The 18,915-nt window shown below is 45.6% G+C and overlaps 3 protein-coding genes across 3 annotated transcripts; 2 read left to right on the plus strand and 1 right to left on the minus strand.

Annotated features, from left to right (window-relative positions):
* Positions 1-3,802: 3,802 nt before the first annotated feature.
* Positions 3,803-7,965, plus strand: LOC120681713 (E3 ubiquitin-protein ligase MARCHF1-like). Its single transcript, XM_039963335.1, has 6 exons — positions 3,803-4,076; positions 4,782-5,017; positions 5,813-5,898; positions 6,617-6,763; positions 7,188-7,311; positions 7,479-7,965. The coding sequence occupies exons 2-6, from the start codon at positions 4,810-4,812 to the stop codon at positions 7,583-7,585; spliced, it is 672 nt and encodes a 223-aa protein (XP_039819269.1). The 5' UTR covers positions 3,803-4,076; positions 4,782-4,809; the 3' UTR covers positions 7,586-7,965.
* Positions 7,966-7,976: 11 nt separating this feature from the next.
* Positions 7,977-8,430, minus strand: LOC120681727. Its single transcript, XM_039963348.1, has one exon. It carries the CDS (start codon positions 8,396-8,398, stop codon positions 8,132-8,134), a length of 267 nt encoding a protein of 88 aa, XP_039819282.1. The 5' UTR covers positions 8,399-8,430; the 3' UTR covers positions 7,977-8,131.
* A 6,996-nt stretch (positions 8,431-15,426) lies between these two features.
* Positions 15,427-15,980, plus strand: LOC120682900 (protein kinase PINOID-like). Its single transcript, XM_039964924.1, has one exon. It carries the CDS (start codon positions 15,618-15,620, stop codon positions 15,978-15,980), a length of 363 nt encoding a protein of 120 aa, XP_039820858.1. The 5' UTR covers positions 15,427-15,617.
* Positions 15,981-18,915: the final 2,935 nt, after the last annotated feature.

Consider the following 18,915-nt stretch of genomic DNA (forward strand, 5'->3'; position numbering starts at 1 on the left):
AACTGTTCTGGAATCTTTACAAAGATATCTACAACTTTTGTTACATACACTTTTTCATTTGCTCAATAGTTTTTACTTCATTTAAAATACAAAGAAAATGTACTTTATATTAGATCTCAAGTTACAAGCATGAGCTATTAGCTATTTTTGGTCAGTGGGGTACATGTTAGATGTATAACCTTGTGTAAAAGTTTCGTGGACAATTGACATGCCTAGATATCAGTTTATTTAAATCTTGATGTATGCCTAGGAGAGATAGTTTTATTTATTCAAGTTGTTATGATATGTTTTATGGGTTCAAACTTTTACAGTACTTGTATGTTAGTTCCCAGAGTCTAAAGAAAAAGTTTGAGAAATTTTAATTAAGTCAATATGGAACAAATGATTTTTGGTGAGGATAGCTATTTTAAATCATTAAAAATAGTTTCTGTACATGAAAAATTCTAATAATTTTTCTAGGGGTTACCTTTGAGTATATAACCATGCTGGTAAAAGATGAGGCTCTGGAACTTACTATAACAGTCTGTGAAATTTAATTTTGATCCATGCAGAGATGCTTTGTACTATTTTTCATACCCTGTAAAATGCTTGTTTAATTGTGAAAAATTTATGGCAAGCTAATATTTGGGTATACAACACTCAGTTAAAATTTCATTGCCATTACTTGCATAGTTTGGTCTATAAATTTCATTCTTGTTTCTAGCAGTAGCTGTTTGTTTTATTTTTTATGGTTAATAGGCTGCATGAAACGGTCTAAAAATTTCACAGTAGGCAAGTTACTCAGATAGGTACCTTACATAAAAATTTCAAACCCAGAATCTCTGTGAAACTTTAATTATGATAAGGACATGCTTAACCTAGTAATAAATGAGAAAAATCATTCTTTTGCTGCATAGGGAGAAAAGGTAAAATCCACCCTAGTTACTTTGTGAAGTCAGATATAACGATTATTACTCTATAAATGATTGCCCAAAATGATGTAACTGAATATTTTACAAATCATCTTAAGTTGCGTTGGATTACAACTCTATAGTGAAGAATTGAATAAATCGTTATCACTAAAGTAACTCATGCTTATGCATTTCATATAGATTCGACTACTCTCCCCGATGGTACGTACGAGTTGGTGCCGGAGTCAGAGAGTGAGCAGCGTGAAGCTCAAGTGAATTTAACTGAAGTCACTGAAGGCCTGAACCAGAGTTCAGAAGAGCCCAAGGCTAGCTCCGCTCAGGAAGGCAAGCCCCCGGAGCATATCCTACCTATTCTAAATTTATGCAACTATTTATATTCCTATTTAGTTGTGCATTTAAGTTGCAGGAATTGTTTGGAACCTTCGTTGTATGATCCTAGGTACCCATGCTTGAACACTAGTATGGGTAGGTCGCTAGTTGGCTATGCTAATGGTTCGGTAGAAGTCGAGTGATTCCTGTCACTCGCGAGCTCATAGGAGTTGAATGACTGCTACGCACTGCAATATAAGGTTTACGGGCGGGGTTGTTGTACTCATGATACCCCGTCTGTTTAGTGAAAATGGATAAGGCCGCGGTGTGTGGTAGTGGTGGTTAAGCGTTTGAACGCACTAACCACATGCCGAGAATATGGTAATCGGTAAGCTAAAGTACCTGATGGAACCGGCCGTGGAACATACTCCCCACTGTCTGGTCTATGGTCACGCACGGGTGCAGGGCACCCTAGGGCGGTGGGCCTGTTTCATGCCCGGGGAAAAAGGGGAAAAGTCGCGTGGGTGATTGTATTCCCCATGCGTGTGTTTAGGTCTGCCTGACCAGGTTAACAAATTCGATTCGAATCGTCCGTCTCTCACGGATATTGAGACTGGTTAACCCTTTTGCCACATAGAGTAAGAAGTGGAACAATGATGATGAGAAAATTTGTTGAATGATGAAAAATAATTGGTTTTCACCATGTATGCTTTAGGATAGATGCTAATGTAGAATGGTTAATCAAACTAGAACTTGAAAGCTAAAATCGGAAAATAAGGACTTACTCTTTATTGCTTTTCGGCAAAGATAAACCCCTCAAACCAAAAGGATTGCATGTCTAGTTAGAGGGCTAATCATATCCTAGTCGGGTAAGCCTTGCTGAGTATTAGTATACTCAGCCTTGCTTGTGGCTCAATTTTGTTTCAGGTGATACTTTTGAGGACATGATTGCTAGCTTGACTTGGCCGTGTACTCTGCCTCCTGGTTGGTCGGTGGAGTGGGATACGACTCCGGCCAACGATGACAATGCCGAGTGATGTCATGTACGGGCTTCATCATGACATCATGTATCGTCGTTTAGAACTCGTTTATTTCCGCTGCAGTGAACTCTGAACTACTTTTATCTCGAACTTCAATTACCTTTCGGAGTTTCGAAACTGGTTTGTAATAATTAAGTTAAGACTCTGTAATGTAATGTATCTGTGAAATGTTGTACTCTCTGGACTCACCTTCGTGTGGGTTACATGTAAGCTTTGGGTTCGATCGACGCTCAGGTGGATTCTTCGAGACTTTACCCGACAGCACTGCCGAATTACTCCGTTTGAAGTGCGTGTTAGCCGGGATTATCTTTAAGATGATGGTTAGCGCACTTGAGCCGGATTAATTAGGGCGGTACTGCCACAGCTATGTGTGCTAACAAGCAAGCAAGTAGTGCTTTGTGAAGAATGGGAGGCGCTGCAAACACCGTTAGATAAAAATCAAAGGTCTAGAAAATTGAGTATTTCGCATGCAAAGTTTTTTTTATGCATATCCACGGGCGAAGCTATACAATGATTAGGGGTGCTAATGCACCCTTAAAAATGGAAAAAAAGCACCCTTAAACATGGAAAAAACAGTGGGTATATTCAAATTTTTACCGTAATTCAACTCTATGCATCCGCATGTCATGCGCCCCTTCCTCCAATTTGTTCTAGTTTCACCACTGAGCATATCTCATTTCATTTCACATGAAAACTATGCATACATTAGCTAATATGCAAACTTTAGCGCTACTAAACACAAATGAAATGAAATAGATAGTTTTAGTGTTTTAAGATAACGTCAACTTTAAACCGGATAGTAGTAGTAGTAGTAGGAGTATTATTATTATTATTATTATTATCATTATCATACGTTGACTAATAATTAGTTTATATATTTATAATTGATTTGTATTCCATATAACCGTATGCCATAACAAAGATTCCCCATGCACAAATGGTTCTCCACTGGGTTGCTGGCTACAGCTTGGGCATTAGCTGATATTTAATTGAAGAAGAAGACTATGATTTCTACATTTCTTCCGTGTTGAAGATTTTGGCTCTTTTCGATTTCCTATCTCTCTCTCTCTCTCTCAGCGGAAAATCAATCCGATTTTGTTGAAATGTGCATGCTCCTTTGATTTACCACCTTCCTTTTTTCTCATTGTGTTTTCTTTCAGAGGCATAAATCTTATACCCACCGCTTCGGTCTCCATCACCGATGCCCCTTCTCTTACACATACACATACACATACCACAGAGTCTGGCTGAAAACTAGTGTTCAGAAGAGTCTGGCTGAAATCTGTTAATTTTTTTGATGGGGAAATCTGTTAATTTTAGCACCAGAAGAAGCAAACATGTTCAGTGTTCAAACCAACGGCTTGTTCGGCTGGCTGGCTGGCTGATTTCGCGTGAGAGGAAAATACTGTTGGCTGGCTGGTTGGCTGGATGGCTGGCTGATTTTGCGTGAGAGAAAAATGGGCCCTGCAGATGCAGCCATCAGGGCCGAAGCATAGCCCATGGGCTTTGTTAGCGGAACAACGGTAGCACACAGTTTTTTCCGTCGAGGGTTCTTCGCAGAAAATTCGACCGCTTTGCGCTTTCTCGGTCACCACCTCCACGTTTGGTATTATTCCTTCCGCCCGCCCGCTCGCTCCGGTCCCTCCCTTGGCCCTCGCTGCTGCCCACGAAAATCCTCGAATCCTCCGAGAGCCCCCAACCCCAAGGGCGGCAGAGGAGGCGTGAGGGGCTAGAGTCCCGTCCGTACGATCGCCGCCCGCCGCCGGTTCGCCACCCCGTTCGCTGGCTTCTCGCGTCCGGAGCGCGGTTCCTCCTGGTGAGTTTCGTGGTCGTTTCTGCGGGCTTCTCGTTTGGGGGTGGGGAGATCGGTGGCATTCTGGTGCGGGGGGCGCGTGGGCTTCTAGAGAATCGGTTCCTGTGGTGTGCGAGTGCTCTTGAGGCGGAATTTCCGGGTGGTTTTGCTGCGATGCGCGGATCCAGCTTTGCTTTCCTCACGGGCGAGTTGCTATTATCGTTTTTTTTCAGTGTTGTGTTCAACCCCATTTCCTCCGCTTTCGCGGCCTGGAATTCTCTCTTAGTTCATTCGGTTGTTCCCAATCACATAGCACTACTCTTCTGCGATCATAGCACTAGTTTTCAAGCGTTCAAGCATCACGTTTTGAGTGGTTAATTTCTAGATGGTATTACTTCACGCCCCGATTCAGGTGTGTGCGAATTTGGTGTAAACTAGAATCGTTTGCTTCCATTAAGTTTGGGTAGAACTCGACCGTTTCTCATGGGTAATTTTGATCTGCGTGTAGTCCGTCAGACCAAGTCTAATGCAACAAGTGCAATTCAATTTCCCTGTACCTAATTACTTAGTCAATGTTCAACTTGGTTGGACCTATGACTTCAGAGCCTTGGCCTTTAGCTCGAATTCTCTGGCTCCATATGGCAAATGCTTTGCTGTGCCCCCTGCTGAAACTGTAATTAATTCACAGTTCTGTTTCTTCATCCCCTGTGTTGGTTGAACTTGTTGCAGTGAGGGCTAGAGGAAGGGAAGAACAGCAATGGATACGAACCAGGAGCTGGAAGAGGTGGTCCCAAATGACTCAGACCCTCTTCTCGGAAGGGAGGGCAAGGAGGCGGAGTCATCATCAGTGGAGCTGTCTGCGCCACAACCAGCAACCGTGACCCCGCTGGAGATCGAAGATGAGGAGACCGATGGTTCTTCTGCTGCATGCTGCCGCATTTGCCTTGAGGCAGAGTCTGAGATAGGTGATGGTCTTGTATGCTGCCTCAGTTCAGTTTTCTTATGTCGGTTAAATTACTCGTTTCAATTTGGGAATGGTTTATCTGTTGCTAATTTCCTGCCCATTGGTAGCAATAAGAAAAAAAAGAATTATGATCACACCTCTTGGGTTCTTGCTCACTTTGTATTGTAGTCCAAAAACAGTTCTATATACTGCATTTTCTTGTGTGTCTAGTTGAATACGCTATGATTTAGGATACACACTAGCAAATGGGATTTATGAATGATCTCTGACCTGAACCATTACCAGATAGCTCAAACGTCGAGTTAAGGTTGCAGCAGTACCTACGACAATGTGCAAGATGCACAGCTGACTAGCTTACAAATCGTTATCGCTTTTCCTATGCTGCTGCTATACAAATTGAAATCTGGCTTGTTATGTTGTCAACATCTTACAAGGGTGCAACTAATTTAATGATTGTCCTGGAGAAGCTCAGCAATGCTGTTGTGATATCTGAGGACTAAAGCCAACTGTAAGTTCTAGTTCTGTCAGCCAAAGACAATGAACAAGTCCCTTTTTTATCATGATGGACAGCTGCCATTTTGTTTTTTTTTTGTTTTTTTTGCCATTCTTGTATGAAGCAAACAAATTTGTTTTCATACGTCAGAACTTTCGCATCTGGGGGCTAAATATTGCTTTTATACAAGACTCATTGAATTATTAATTGAATGCTTCAGTTTTCCTTTTGCTACCCATCAACAACTAATTGAACTGATGTAATCTTCTGCACTCCTGTGCATGTTTCATTTTTTTGCTGCAGGTGATGAATTGATATCACCTTGCATGTGCAAAGGAACTCAGCAGTTTGTTCACCGTTCATGCCTTGATCACTGGCATTCTGTTAAGGTATGTTGAAATCTTCCTTATACTTTGCATACCAATTTGAACTCAAAACACATGATATATGTTTTTTGCTTCCCCTTTGTCTTGTCAATGCTGCATATCTTTAGGTTCGTATAGTTGCAACATGAAGACATCCACACTAAATAGAGGAAATGTATCACATAGGAAACGTGCAAAAATGCACATTACTGGTTGAAGAAATGATCATGCAGTTATTCTTAGTCAGGCCTGTTTTTTTTTAAAAAAAAAATCTTAGTCAGATCCTGTGTACTGTACAAGAGTAGGAAACAACAATGCGGCCTAGGTGTTTATGCTCCTCAAATGCACAAGAGCCCTGCCTTTTCCTTCATTAACAATTTTTTTTAATTGGCAGATTCTGATATTGCAAAGATGCTATCAGAATAAAATTTTGACATGTAGCAGCAAATATGCTGCCAATTTTGAGCTGCATCTCTCCAGGCTATCATATTTCAGCTTGGTTCGGAGGGTACACTGTAAAACAAGTGTGTTGATTACAATCTGTTCCATTTTAAGTCTAGGTTGATTGTTTACTTTTAGGAGTATTTTTGCGGTTTTACCAACCTTTTGGTGATCATTGCTAGCTAGATGCTGTAGAATATGGATGCAAGTCTTTTACTATTATCTCATTATGTTGTATCCTGTTCAGATATAATGGAAGGAAAAACAAAGTTATTTGCTTGTGTCTCGTTATGCTATGTAGGAAGGATTTGCATTTTCCCACTGCACAACGTGCAAAGCTCAATTTCATCTTAGGGTGGAGACTTGGGAGGACAACTCATGGCGTAAAATGAAGTTCCGGATATTTGTTGCAAGAGATGTGCTCCTCGTATTTCTTGCCGTACAGCTTGTAAGCACTAAATATCCATTTGCAAAATAAAGTTCATCATCTTCATCTCTAGAAATCTTTTCCTTGTAATTCTTCATCTGCAACTTATATAAAGTTACTACATTTGAAAGCAATTATGCCCCTTAGGCATCATCTGTTGAGTTTTTCAAGTTCTGTTAAACAATGAAAATACACCCAAACCTGCATTTTTTTGCTGCATTATTCACATAGTTTTTACAGAAATTAGGGCATTTAGATGAAGAAAATTGTTTTGTTTCAGTGCTGTTTCACTCAATTCTTGGATACAAGTCTTATAGCTGATATGTAGCATGTAATAAAAAGAAACTTGTTCTTGAAAATACAATTCCAATGTTAGGTCAATTTGTTCTGATATCCAAGTTCAAGGAAGAGAACCACTTATATGCATTGTTTTCCATTGTTGCAGACTATTGCTATTATTGGTGCAATTGCATACTTTCTAGACAGGGATGGAAGTTTCCGGAACAGTTTCAGTGATGGTTGGGATCGCTTCTTGTCAAAGCACCCAATACCATTCTACTATTGCATAGGTACACAAATCATCTGTTTTCCTTGTCCATAATCATGATGCCTCTGTATTTTTGATATTTGCATTTGAATTTTTAGTTCTTATACAGAAGAACTTATTAGTCCTGTCAGTCTTTGTAGTTGCGCAGCAAATTTTGGATCAGCTTAATCTTGTATTTCTAATATGCAGGAATACGTGGTGGAAGACCTGTGGTGGAAGACCTTCACGGCAACTACACGGCTCCAAAGCTTGATCCGGAACACGAGGAGCGGCTGAAGATGATCAAGATCCTCTAGGGAGAGGTGCCTGCCTGAATTCTGAAGATGCTTCATGGCAACCTCATCAACATGACAACATGGCCCATCCTCTTTCGTTCCAGATCATAGAAGGAAAAAGGCACCTTGAGTTCTAGGCTACTGTACAGATGAAAATCCTGCTTCAACCTGTACCGAACACCATCAGCTGAAACAATCCAGAGATTCTGCTGGGCTTCACGTTTTACCCTCGGGCTAATTCCATCGACTACGTGTAGTGCCTGTAATGTTTGATGTGCATTGTTCCTGGATGTGAACGCCTGTACGATTGAAGATTCTGTTGTCTGAATTGATCCCCTGTGATCTCTTTGCGTTTTGGCATCTGAATAAGATCTGCTCTCGATGCATCTGATGTTCAGCAACTGCGTGCTAATGTCAACTGCCTTTCATCTTATTATTCCCTCGATTGCTGTTACTATTACATGATCAAGTACACCATCACTGTTTTTACATGGCACATACTTTCACTGGCTCACACGGTACTAAGTTAACAGAGCGCGGTAGTAAGTTAACAGAGCGCATCAACAGCTACCCCCCGTCGGTGCCGGTAACGCTGAGGTCGGGCTTGCCGTCCTCCTTGCCGGCGCCGAACACCGGCTCGCCCTTGCCTGCAGCGTCCTCGACCGTGTCCTCCAGCTTCCTGACGGGCAGCCCGCGCTCGTCCTTGCCGGAACGGAGCTCCGTCCTCGGAGCCTGCCGCTGCTCCTGGGCGCTGCCGCCGGTGGCAGGCGGCGCCGACGTGTAGGTGGTCGCCGTGAAGGCCCCCTTCGGCTGAGCTCCTTGCGCGCCGGACATGAGCACGACGCTCCTGCTCCTGTGCCGCTGTTCGCTCCAGGTGTGGCTGAAGCCTGAATGGTGTGGGGCACTGGTGCTGTAGGTGGGTGTGCAGTGAGCTGCTCTGCCTTTGCTTAAGAACGTTCCTGGGGATCATAAGACCATTACAACCCTTCAAATTCTAGGTCCAAGATTTACTTACCACGCCTACCTTAAGATGAAACAAATTACTATTGCTTAACATAGTAACAAAAAATTACTTCTATGCGCTGGCAAAATATGGCTAGGGTCCATTCGAGATACATTATATATCTTAAGGATATGCTAACTTGTCGTGTAGCAAGATATGTATTGATCATTAAATTCTCACTAATATTTATGTCTTTTCTCTACTGTGAGGATATAAGTTTACCTGCAAATTGATTATATATCTTAATCATATCATCATCATAGCTACAAACTCATCTCTATCTTAAAAGATAGCACCAGTATAGCCTCAAGCTCGATTATATATCTTAAGGATATAGACGGTAAAGCTGCAAGTAACTATATCTATCTTAGAGATAGAGCTAGTACAGCCGCGAATGACTATATAAACAACCCCATTCTCGGTTTGTTCCGTCAACAACATTGCAGTATAAACAGTCTTATATCAAAGGTTTGCAATCTCTTCGCCCAAAGGAAGAAAGCTGAAGTTGTGTAGAGAGTACCATGGCCACCGATGCCCCTCATGTTCTTGTAGTTGACGATACATTTCTTGATCGTCTTGTGGCATACCGGGTCCTTAAGGGTAGTAACATTCAAGGTGCAATATGACTATTATGAATCTTTCTACTCCATTCTACAATTAGTCTTTTAGTTATATTGCTTATCAGGTTTTATTGTTTATTTTTTTCACACTTCTTGAAATTGGATAAAAGTAGTACATAGTAGGGATTTACGATTCTATACTAGCATTGATGTACTTCTGTAATGTTGTGGTTGATATTTTCTTACTGTAACATGATTTGGCTTTAAATATAGAATAAATAGGAAATTTTAAAATTTATAATAGGTATAATGTCAAGCTATTTCAGTGTCTCTAGTCTTCTTTATGTTCCCAAAATAAGTGTTTCAATGTTCAATAATTCTTATTATCGCTACAAATATTATTATATTGCAGTGACTATTAAGGAGGGTCCAAAGCAAGCCTTGGAGTTTCTAAATATGGTGTCGTGGTGCTGCAAACCACAGCCGGGTGGCGGAAGGCACCCGCCCTAGCCCAGAGGGTGTGTACTCAGGGGGTAGCTAGTCTTAGATCGATCTCACTCAAGAACACGAGGAACACAACAGGATTTAGAGTGGTTCGGGCCGCCGGAGCGTAATACCCTACGTCCACTGTGTGTTGTATTGCCTTCCCACGAGAGTGTGAGAGTTGCGAGAGCTTGTGTCCGTCTGGAGAGCCTGCCTCAACCACTCGCACTTAATGCGGGTGGGTGAGGGAGCTTCCAGCGGAAGGCTTGCGCCCGCGCCCGCGTCTGCGTGACACGTGGCGGCTCCGGACCCCTCCCGAGCAGCTAGCTGAGCCGAGAGCTCATGGGGGGTCCGGATAGGCACGTGGAGGTCCCGGACCCATCTGCGGGAGTCCGGATGGCACGTGGAGGTCCCGGACCCATCTGCGGGAGTCCGGATGGCACGTGGAGGTCCCGGACCCATCTGCGGGAGTCCGGATGGCACGTGGCCACAGGTGCTGAGCATTTCCACCTCTGGGACACGTGGTGACACCGGACCCGTCCCTGAGCGGGAAGCGGGTCCGGGACCGTTGGTCCGGTGAGATGGAGTCGGAACCCAGGAGTCCGGCTGCTCAGCTCCTTAGGGCGTAGTTACGGATAACTACGCGAGTCTTGGCACAGTAGGAGTGGGTACCCCAGTTGTAGGGTACCGACAGTGGCCCCCGGGCCCGCCTCGGGAGAGGCAACGAACCCGCAGGTGGGGCCACTACTGTGAGCAACTTGGCTGCTTCTGGCACCCAGCGGTGCGCGCCGCAAGGGTCTTGCCCTGCATCGTCCATCCTTTGGGTCACCTGCTGCATCATCACGTTTGGACCTGCACATGACTCAAGGTAGATGCTTAGTAGCGTGCCCACGGGTCCCAAATCCTGTTGGCTGTAATCCTTTGAGATTGACAGCTAGGTTCAGTGAACGGAGCTCAAGGGGCCGGCCTTTAGGTTAAGAGAAAGTCCGGACCTCCAGGTTCCCAGTCCTAGGTAATACGACACTCATTCACAGGAGGTGGTGCGTGCAGGCTTAGGGTACAGAACCAGGCTAAGCGGCTACACGGCTCCGGACCTCCCCGGAGAATGAGTGCGCTTCCCTGAACCTGCAGGTTCCCAGGGGTCCGAACCCCTCTCTTCCATGAGGGGTCTCGAGCTAAGTCACTAACTAGCCAACTCAATTCGGACCACAATCACCGTACAAGAGTAAGAAGCCACGTGGGGGTTAGCGCAAACAGAATGTGTAGATTGAAATTGGAATGTAACATCCTTAGAGGCGAACTGGGAATAATTTTTTCCTTTAAAACTAGATGTACATGAGATGTGCGATGTAAGGCAGAACACGGGTTTATGAGGCCGGAGCTGTCCGGACCTCCGGGCCCCCAGTCTTAGGTACTACGGTACTCGCCCTAAAGAGGTAGAGCATGCAGGCTTAGGGTACGGAACCAAGCTAAGCGGCTACACGGCTCCGGACCTCCCCGGAGGGTGAGTACGCTTCCCTGAACCTGGTTCGCAGAGGTCCGGACCCCTCCACGGGGGAGGCTCACCGGACTGGACCACACGGAAGTACTACCTAGTTACAAAGGAAAATGTTTTATTCCCTGCTGGGCCTCTAAGGGTAGGACTTACAGAGATGTAGAGTCGGGGGTGCGACCGGAGTCGGCTTTCCGCCGGAGAGAGCCACCAGAGTCGGCTTAGTGCGACCGGAGTGGGCTTCCTCTCATGAGTGAGGTATGTTGCGAGCTGGTATTTGTCGCTCCGCCGCTCGCATCTTGTGAGGGGGCCCTTGACGGGCGCCCTGACTCTTGCCGACGTGCAGCGCGCGCCGCTGCCGACGGTGGCTGCTCCACGGGCACGGCTGCCCCTGGCGCAGGAAGACGAGAGGCGTGTGGCACGGATGACGCCACACCCTCCGTCATCTCCACGTCGTGGTGGTGGTGGGAGTGCTCAACCACCCGAGCCATGGAGATGGGCAAGAGATGAACTGCGACCAGCTAGAAGTCCCCTACCTGGCGCGCCAAATGTCGTGGTGCTGCAAACCACAGCCGGGTGGCGGAAGGCACCCGCCCTGGCCCAGAGGGTGTGTACTCAGGGGGTAGCTAGTCTTAGATCGATCTCTCTCAAGAACACGACGAGCACAGCAAGATTTAGAGTGGTTCGGGCCGCTGGAGCGTAATACCCTACGTCCACTGTGTGTTGTATTGCCTTCCCACGAGAGTGTGAGAGTTGCGAGAGCTTGTGTCCGTCTCGAGAGCATGTGTTCTAGCGGGCGTGCTCTCTCTTTTATATGTCCAAGGGGAGCACGTACACTGAGCGGGGCCCCGACATGTGGACCTGGCGATGTATTATAAACTACATTTTGGCCTTCAATGCCTCAGATCCGGAGATCTTGTCGTCGGCTTCCGTGCGTAGCTTCTGACCAGGGATGGTCTTGAGCTGTCCTGTCAGAGTAGAGTCTAGCCTCTGCAGCCGTGCGTCGAGGTCATGATGAAGCGCCGAACTACTGACTCAGTCCACTGTAGCAGCGTGCCCTGTTGCTCCAGTCAGTAGCTGGTCATCATGACTCGTCGCCCATGGGCGCGGCGCTGCGTCTTTAGTGCTTGCCTTGGTAACTGACGAGCCGCCTCAGTAACTGGCGATCCACAGTGTGGACTGACAAAAGCTGCCCCGTGCCCAGCGACAGCAGAGCCTGCCTCAACCACTCGCACTTAATGCGGGTGGGTGAGGGAGCTTCCAGCGGAAGGCTTGCGCCCGCGCCCGCGTCTGCGTGACACGTGGCGGCTCCGGACCCCTCCCGAGCAGCTAGCTAAGCCGAGAGCTCATGGGGGGGTCCGGATAGGCACGTGGAGGTCCCGGACCCATCTGCGGGAGTCCGGATGGCACGTGGAGGTCCCGGACCCATCTGCGGGAGTCCGGATGGCACGTGGAGGTCCCGGACCCATCTGCGGGAGTCCGGATGGCACGTGGCCATAGGTGCTGAGCATTTCCACCTCTGGGACACGTGGTGACACCGGACCCGTCCCTGAGCGGGAAGCGGGTCCGGGACCGTTGGTCCGGTGAGATGGAGTCGGAACCCAGGAGTCCGGCTGCTCAGCTCCTTAGGGCGTAGTTACGGATAACTACGCGAGTCTTGGCACAGTAGGAGTGGGTACCCCAGTTGTAGGGTACCGACATATGGTATATCAATAGTTTTATATAGTTTTTGCGAATGATATTGACACAGATGCACTTACTTAATTAGTTTATTTGGTGATGAACTTTTTGACATGTTCTACATAATCATTCTATGTAGGAACATGATGTGAAGTTGATTCTGACTGATTATTGTATGCCTGATATGATTGGATATGATCTTCTAATGGAGGTTAAGGTAGAGTTCTTTCATAAATTAAAAAAAAAAAATTTGTTTTCATTGTGCCACATATAGTTTCATTGACATATGTTATGTTGAATTTTGTACCTAACATCTCTAAATATTGGAAAACATTATTTATTAACAAAATTTGTTTAATTCACTCAAGGAATCACCTAAGCTGAAGCACATTCCTATGGTGATCATGTCCTCTGACAACATCCCTGAAAGGATGAAAAAGTGAGTGAAGATTAGAACTATCGAGTCATTGCATCAGATAGACAATTATTACTATATGTATTCACTTTATATTGTGCACACCTTTTGTATGTAGGTGCTTGGATGCAGGGGCGAAGGAGTATATCATTAAGCCTCTCAGTGCTGTTGACGTGCCCCGTATTCTGAGTTACATTTGATGAGATGATGTGGGTAACAAATAAAGGACTACATGAACTCCTATGTAGGGTTCCATGTTTCTAGTTCTCTAGTTGTTGTTATTTACATTTCACCATGTGTAGTCATGTTTATGTTTTTCTGCTATCTAATTCAACCTCTATCAGACAGTGATGTGGTTTTTATTACATTCATATAATATCTAGTTTCGTGTAAACCTAAATTTGTGATGGAGACTTTGTATCAGAAACTAGTCAGACTTGGACATTGCCAGAGCAAACAGGGGAGGACAAGACAGATTGTGTTCTTCCTTTTGCCGCTAGGCCTTGCACAAATTTCCACGTCTATTGCTTTAATTCTTCTCCAAATTTGGTTCCGAAGCCTTCTAAAATGTATTCCATGACTTCTAGATGGCCCGTCTATAACACATCCATGAATTAACTTTGAGCTCAAATCAATACATTAGTAGCCTCCATGTTTCCGAAACTGACATTAATTCAATGAATCGTTGTGTGATATCTGTAAATCCTACTTTCTTGACCATGGGTAATACTTAAGTCATGATGGGCTCAAATAGACTTCAAACGGGGCAAGTCTAATCATACCAAAGCCATCTAGACCCTTGACCATGCCCCATTGCTCCACATGCATGGCTTGGAGTAGCCCTTCAAGTTGGCAAGCTGAAACTTGGCTTTTGGGTACCATTTTATGTTTTTTAATCAAAACACATGAAAATAACATAGTTATGCAAATTGTCATAAGTAGGCAAAAATAATCAACATTGATTACTACTGCATAAAGATAAAAGAAAAAAAATTTCTCTATTTGTCACTAGGGAAGCTGAGGCTTCTTTATCTGATACTATTCAACACGGTTGAACTTTTATTCCTTATTTGACACTTTCGTGAACTTTTATTCCTTATTTGACACTTTCGTGGATTCTAATGGGTGAGCAACATAGCGTTTGGGGTGAGTAGGCTGCTATTTAGGAGATAGAGCATGTCTTTTGTAGGCCTTGTTTAAGGATTCAATTTTAATTCGTGCAAGGTGCATACAAAACATCTCAATAGTCATTCTCAGTTGAAATTGCCTATTTTCATCTTGTTATTTAAATTATTTCTAGCTAATTTTATACATATATACAAGTTATTATAACTATTTTTTATCAATATGGTAAAAAATGTGTAATCCGTGTAATATCATATACATGTCGTGTGCACAATTTACACTACACAGACCCACACCGACCGTTTAGCGTCTACTGTTTAGGTGAAAAATGATTATACATATGTGGGAAAACATATTAGATTCTTTTCAAGGCTGTTTTTATATATGTCCGAAACATCTGACGAGATTCTAGACATGAAAATGCATGAAATTCAAAAGTTAGTCACTAAACATTTTTTAGAACTTTTTCAAGCATCATTATGACGGCATTTACCTGCATGAGGTTTAAACTTAAAAGGAAAAAGTCTTTAAACTTAAAAGGAAAAAGTCTAAGTTACTCTTCTAAACTATAGCGAAAGTTTGGATAACCCCATACACTATCGTTTGGTTATTTTTACACCTCAAACTATGCCCTTTGGTTCTAATACAATTTGTCTTTTTTATTTCTTCATGCATATGTGGAATTTTAAGTTGAACTTTTACAAGACGATAGTACACATCATAACACATTTTAGAAATACATCATAATTTTGTATCATTATTTTGGTAGGTTAGGGTATTTAATAATAAATTAACCATTGAAGAACAAAATTATATGAAAATAATACTGAAAAAATTATAACAAAATTTTTTAATATGTATTGTGCTGTCCACTATTGCTATGCAAAATTTGAAATTAAAATTCAACTTGTGTATGGAGAAACAAAAAAGATAAATTTTATATAGGGGTAAAATGGACTAAATTGCATAATTTAGGGAGTAAATTGAACCAAATGATAGTTTAGGGGGTCATTTAAACTTTGGCTATACTTGGAGGGAGTAAATTAATTTTTTTTTCAACTTAAAAATAGATGGGCGGTATGAAGCTATGAAACATGTGTATAATATTTTTGATATTGTCGAGTGAATTAATGAATTACATGTTTGGTTTGTTGTACATTACTAGATATGGAAGAGCAGCCATCTGCTTGCACACAGAGATGTGGCAGGGACAGAGGAAAGAATCCAAAAGGGCCCATGACTCGTTTGAACAAGGCAACATTACTGAAGAAATCTGTCTATGAGATTGGAAATGGATGGCCCCCGAGGTCGCCCGCGGCGGCCCCCACGGCGCCGTCGTGGACTGGTGGGCCCTGGGCGTGTTCCTCTACGAGCTCCTCCACGGGCGCACGCTGTTCGCCGGCGCCGACAACGGTCCACGCTCCGCCAAGGACCCGGCCCGGCGCCTCGGGTCCCGTCGCGGCGCCGCCGACGTGAAGGCGCACCCCTTCTTCCGGGGCCTCAACTTCGTGCTCCTCCGGTCCTCCCGCCCGCCCTTCGTCCCCGGCGCATCGCCGTTGCACCGGTCGCAGTCCTGCCACGCCGCGCCGGTCACCGCGACGCCCAAGACAAAGAAGCCGCCGGCACCGGCACCGGACCCCCGGTTCGACCTCTCCTGACCGTTGCCGCCGCCGCCGCCGGGAGACACGTCCCCAGCATTGACCTAGCTAGCCAGCATCACTCGGTCGCCATTGTACACACTGTTTAATGAAATGAGCTAGTAGCAGCGCGCACTTGCACTAATTTAATCTCATGTACTAATGCGCCATTAGTCTGATCCTTGGAGCTCTATCTAACCCGTGGCTGGATTCCGAGGCACGCCGTCAGCAGGTGATCGCGAGGTTGATCTAGCGCTTGGAACAGGGGTCCCATGGGTGTTTGGAGCTTGTCCGGTAAAGCAGGGCGCTTGGGTTGGCGATTACATTAATGGCGGGTGTTGACCTGTCTCCCGGAGCCGCGCCTCCCGTCGTCCCGGCCGGCTTGGTTGAGCGGCTGTCGGTGCCGTTTAGTTATGAAAGGAAAAAAATTTGGGTGTCACGTCAACAGTTTGATCAGATGTTGGGAGGGTTTTTCGGACACTAATTAAAAAACTAATTTCAGAACTCACTTGGAAACCGCGAGACGAATCTTTTGAGGTCTTTGACCGCATCATTAACACATGTGGGTTACTATAGCACTTATGGCTAATCATGCACTAATTAGGCTAAAAAAATTCGTCTCGTTGTGTACATCCAAACTGTGTAATTAGTTTTGTTATTTAATTACATTTAGTGCTTCATACATGTGTTCAAAGGGGAGGTGAAAATTTTTGGTAACTAGACGGGCTTGCAGTGGAGTGGGTTTGCTTGCTGGAGAGCTGTGTGACAGTCTCGGCCAATGGATGGGTAGTTTACTGCAGATTTGCTCAAAGTGTCTGCACTTGTTGGTCGTCTTCTCTGAAATTGACATGCTGTGGTTTCGTGATTGTTGTGGGTGTTGCATTGGGTCCGGAGAGATTAGAAAGGCTGTGTTTAGTTCAAAAAAAACTCCCCCCCCAATTCTAAACTTTCCATCACATCGACATCACATCGAAATATTAAATATAGCAAATGACGTATGCATGAAACATTAAATGTAGATAAATAAAAAAAACTAATTGCATAGTTTTGATGTACACGACGAGACGAATCTTTTGAGCCTAGTTAGGTCATGGTAGAACAACAATTACCACAAACAAACGAAAAGTGCTACAGTGTGCTACAGTGTCCGATGCGACTTTTCACATCCACTTTTTACCAACTTTTCGCGGATCTAAACACACCCAAGATGTTTGAGAGTTGAAAGTCAGAGTGATACTGTAGTTAAGATGAGGAGGGTTCCAGCCATATGATCAGAGAGGTTTACATGGATGTCAGGTTTGGAAGGTCCAAAAGGGAAGTCGTGGTGTAGTTTGAGAGGACTTGATGTGGAAATTTAGAGGAAATGAGTTCATGCAAACAAAAAAGGGCGAAGGATGTGATGAAAGGCGTGGATGATAGGGTCGAGATTAGAGAGGTGCATCGGATACTTCGTTGGCACATGAATTTAACTAAAATTTGGTTATCCAAATCAACAGTATATTTATTCTTAGCAATGAGGATCACATGCGACCAAATAAGTAGACAAGATTGCGTGTTTCCTTAATGAAAATTAGAAAAGAGGATTACCATATCTTTCGAGAACATAGGATATAATTACAGTTTGCTTATTGCACAAATAATCAAATTGTTGAATCTCACTGTCACTGATAGAGCTACGGTGCTCAACGTAAAATTTTGGGCTCGTTTGGTACTGCTTCGGCTTTGGCTACTGTAACAGTACTGTTCACGTATTGTAGCGAAGCTGCTCCAGCTTCGCACTGTTCAGAACTGTGCTAGTTCAATTTTTCCACCTCGGCTCCCGTTCTCGCTTCACGCTAGAGGACTTAAACAGTGTTGCACAGTGATAAAACAGTACCGGTGTCAGACGAAGCCGGCTGAATCCAGACTCCACGAGCTTGTTGTCACTTGGCCGTGGGCTGCGTCCTGTCCTGCCTTCTTGGCCGTGGCGATCACGTGGCAACCACGGCACGGTGGCTGTGCCGCCGACCGCCGTTGCGTGTGGCGTCGCATCGGCTTGCCGCGTCCGCGTGCTGGCCTGGCCTGCTGCTGCAGCTGCACGTTCCGCGGAGTTGCAGGGGCGCCCGCGAAGGACGCGACCGGTGGACGGGGACCGATCGAGCAGCGGGAGGTTGCCGATGCCGGTGGGTCTCATCGTCTCGTCGCAGTCGCGGAGCCTCCTCCTTCCCCGCCCGATCCGATCGGTCCATCCCTGTCGGGGGCCCGGCCGGGTCGCCGCCCTCGGAGCACCGACCGGACACAGCTCGCCGGAGCATCCGCACGGGAGCCCCCCCCCCCCCCCCCCCCCCGCGTCGCGGGCGGCATGCGGCGGCGTGCCACGCCGGCCGTGGATGCCAGCTGGGCCCACGCGCATGCCCATGCACCGTGTGCTCGGAATCCTCTAGCGCCACTGGCTGTGGCAGCTCCAGGGCACCGAGCAGCCCTGACGACGCCCGGGCATGGCGAAGGCGATGATGCTCTTGCTCTGACATCAGGAGCATCCACAGGCCATTAATCGGCCAGGGAGCGGAGCGCAGGTCTGGGCGGGCAGAGGCTTGGAGCAGGGGGGCCGTGACGTGACCCGCGGCTCGCTCGCTCGCTCCTCCCAAGTCCCAACACGAAGCAACCAGGGCAAGCAAAGCCTGCACCGCGAGGGGCCGGGCCCCAGGCCCCCGGCCAATCCATGCGAGCAGAGCACGTCGTCTGGTGTCTGTGTGCGCCCTGGAACCTGCAGCTGCAGGGTGGGGCTTTGACCCTAAACTCGGCAAAGAAACTTGACCTCGCGGTTAAAAAGGGGGGGCTCTCTGTGTGAGTGGATCCTGCGGTGGCGAGGTAGTAAAACTGTTGCGTCCCCCACTGTAAATTCTGGCGATGCGGTGCTCCGTGACACAGCGAAGGGGAGCAATCAAAGCTGCGGGTAGAGTTTTACTGTACTTTT

The sequence above is a fragment of the Panicum virgatum genome, chromosome 7N (genome assembly GCF_016808335.1).
Source record: "Panicum virgatum strain AP13 chromosome 7N, P.virgatum_v5, whole genome shotgun sequence".
Lineage (NCBI taxonomy): Eukaryota > Viridiplantae > Streptophyta > Magnoliopsida > Poales > Poaceae > Panicum > Panicum virgatum.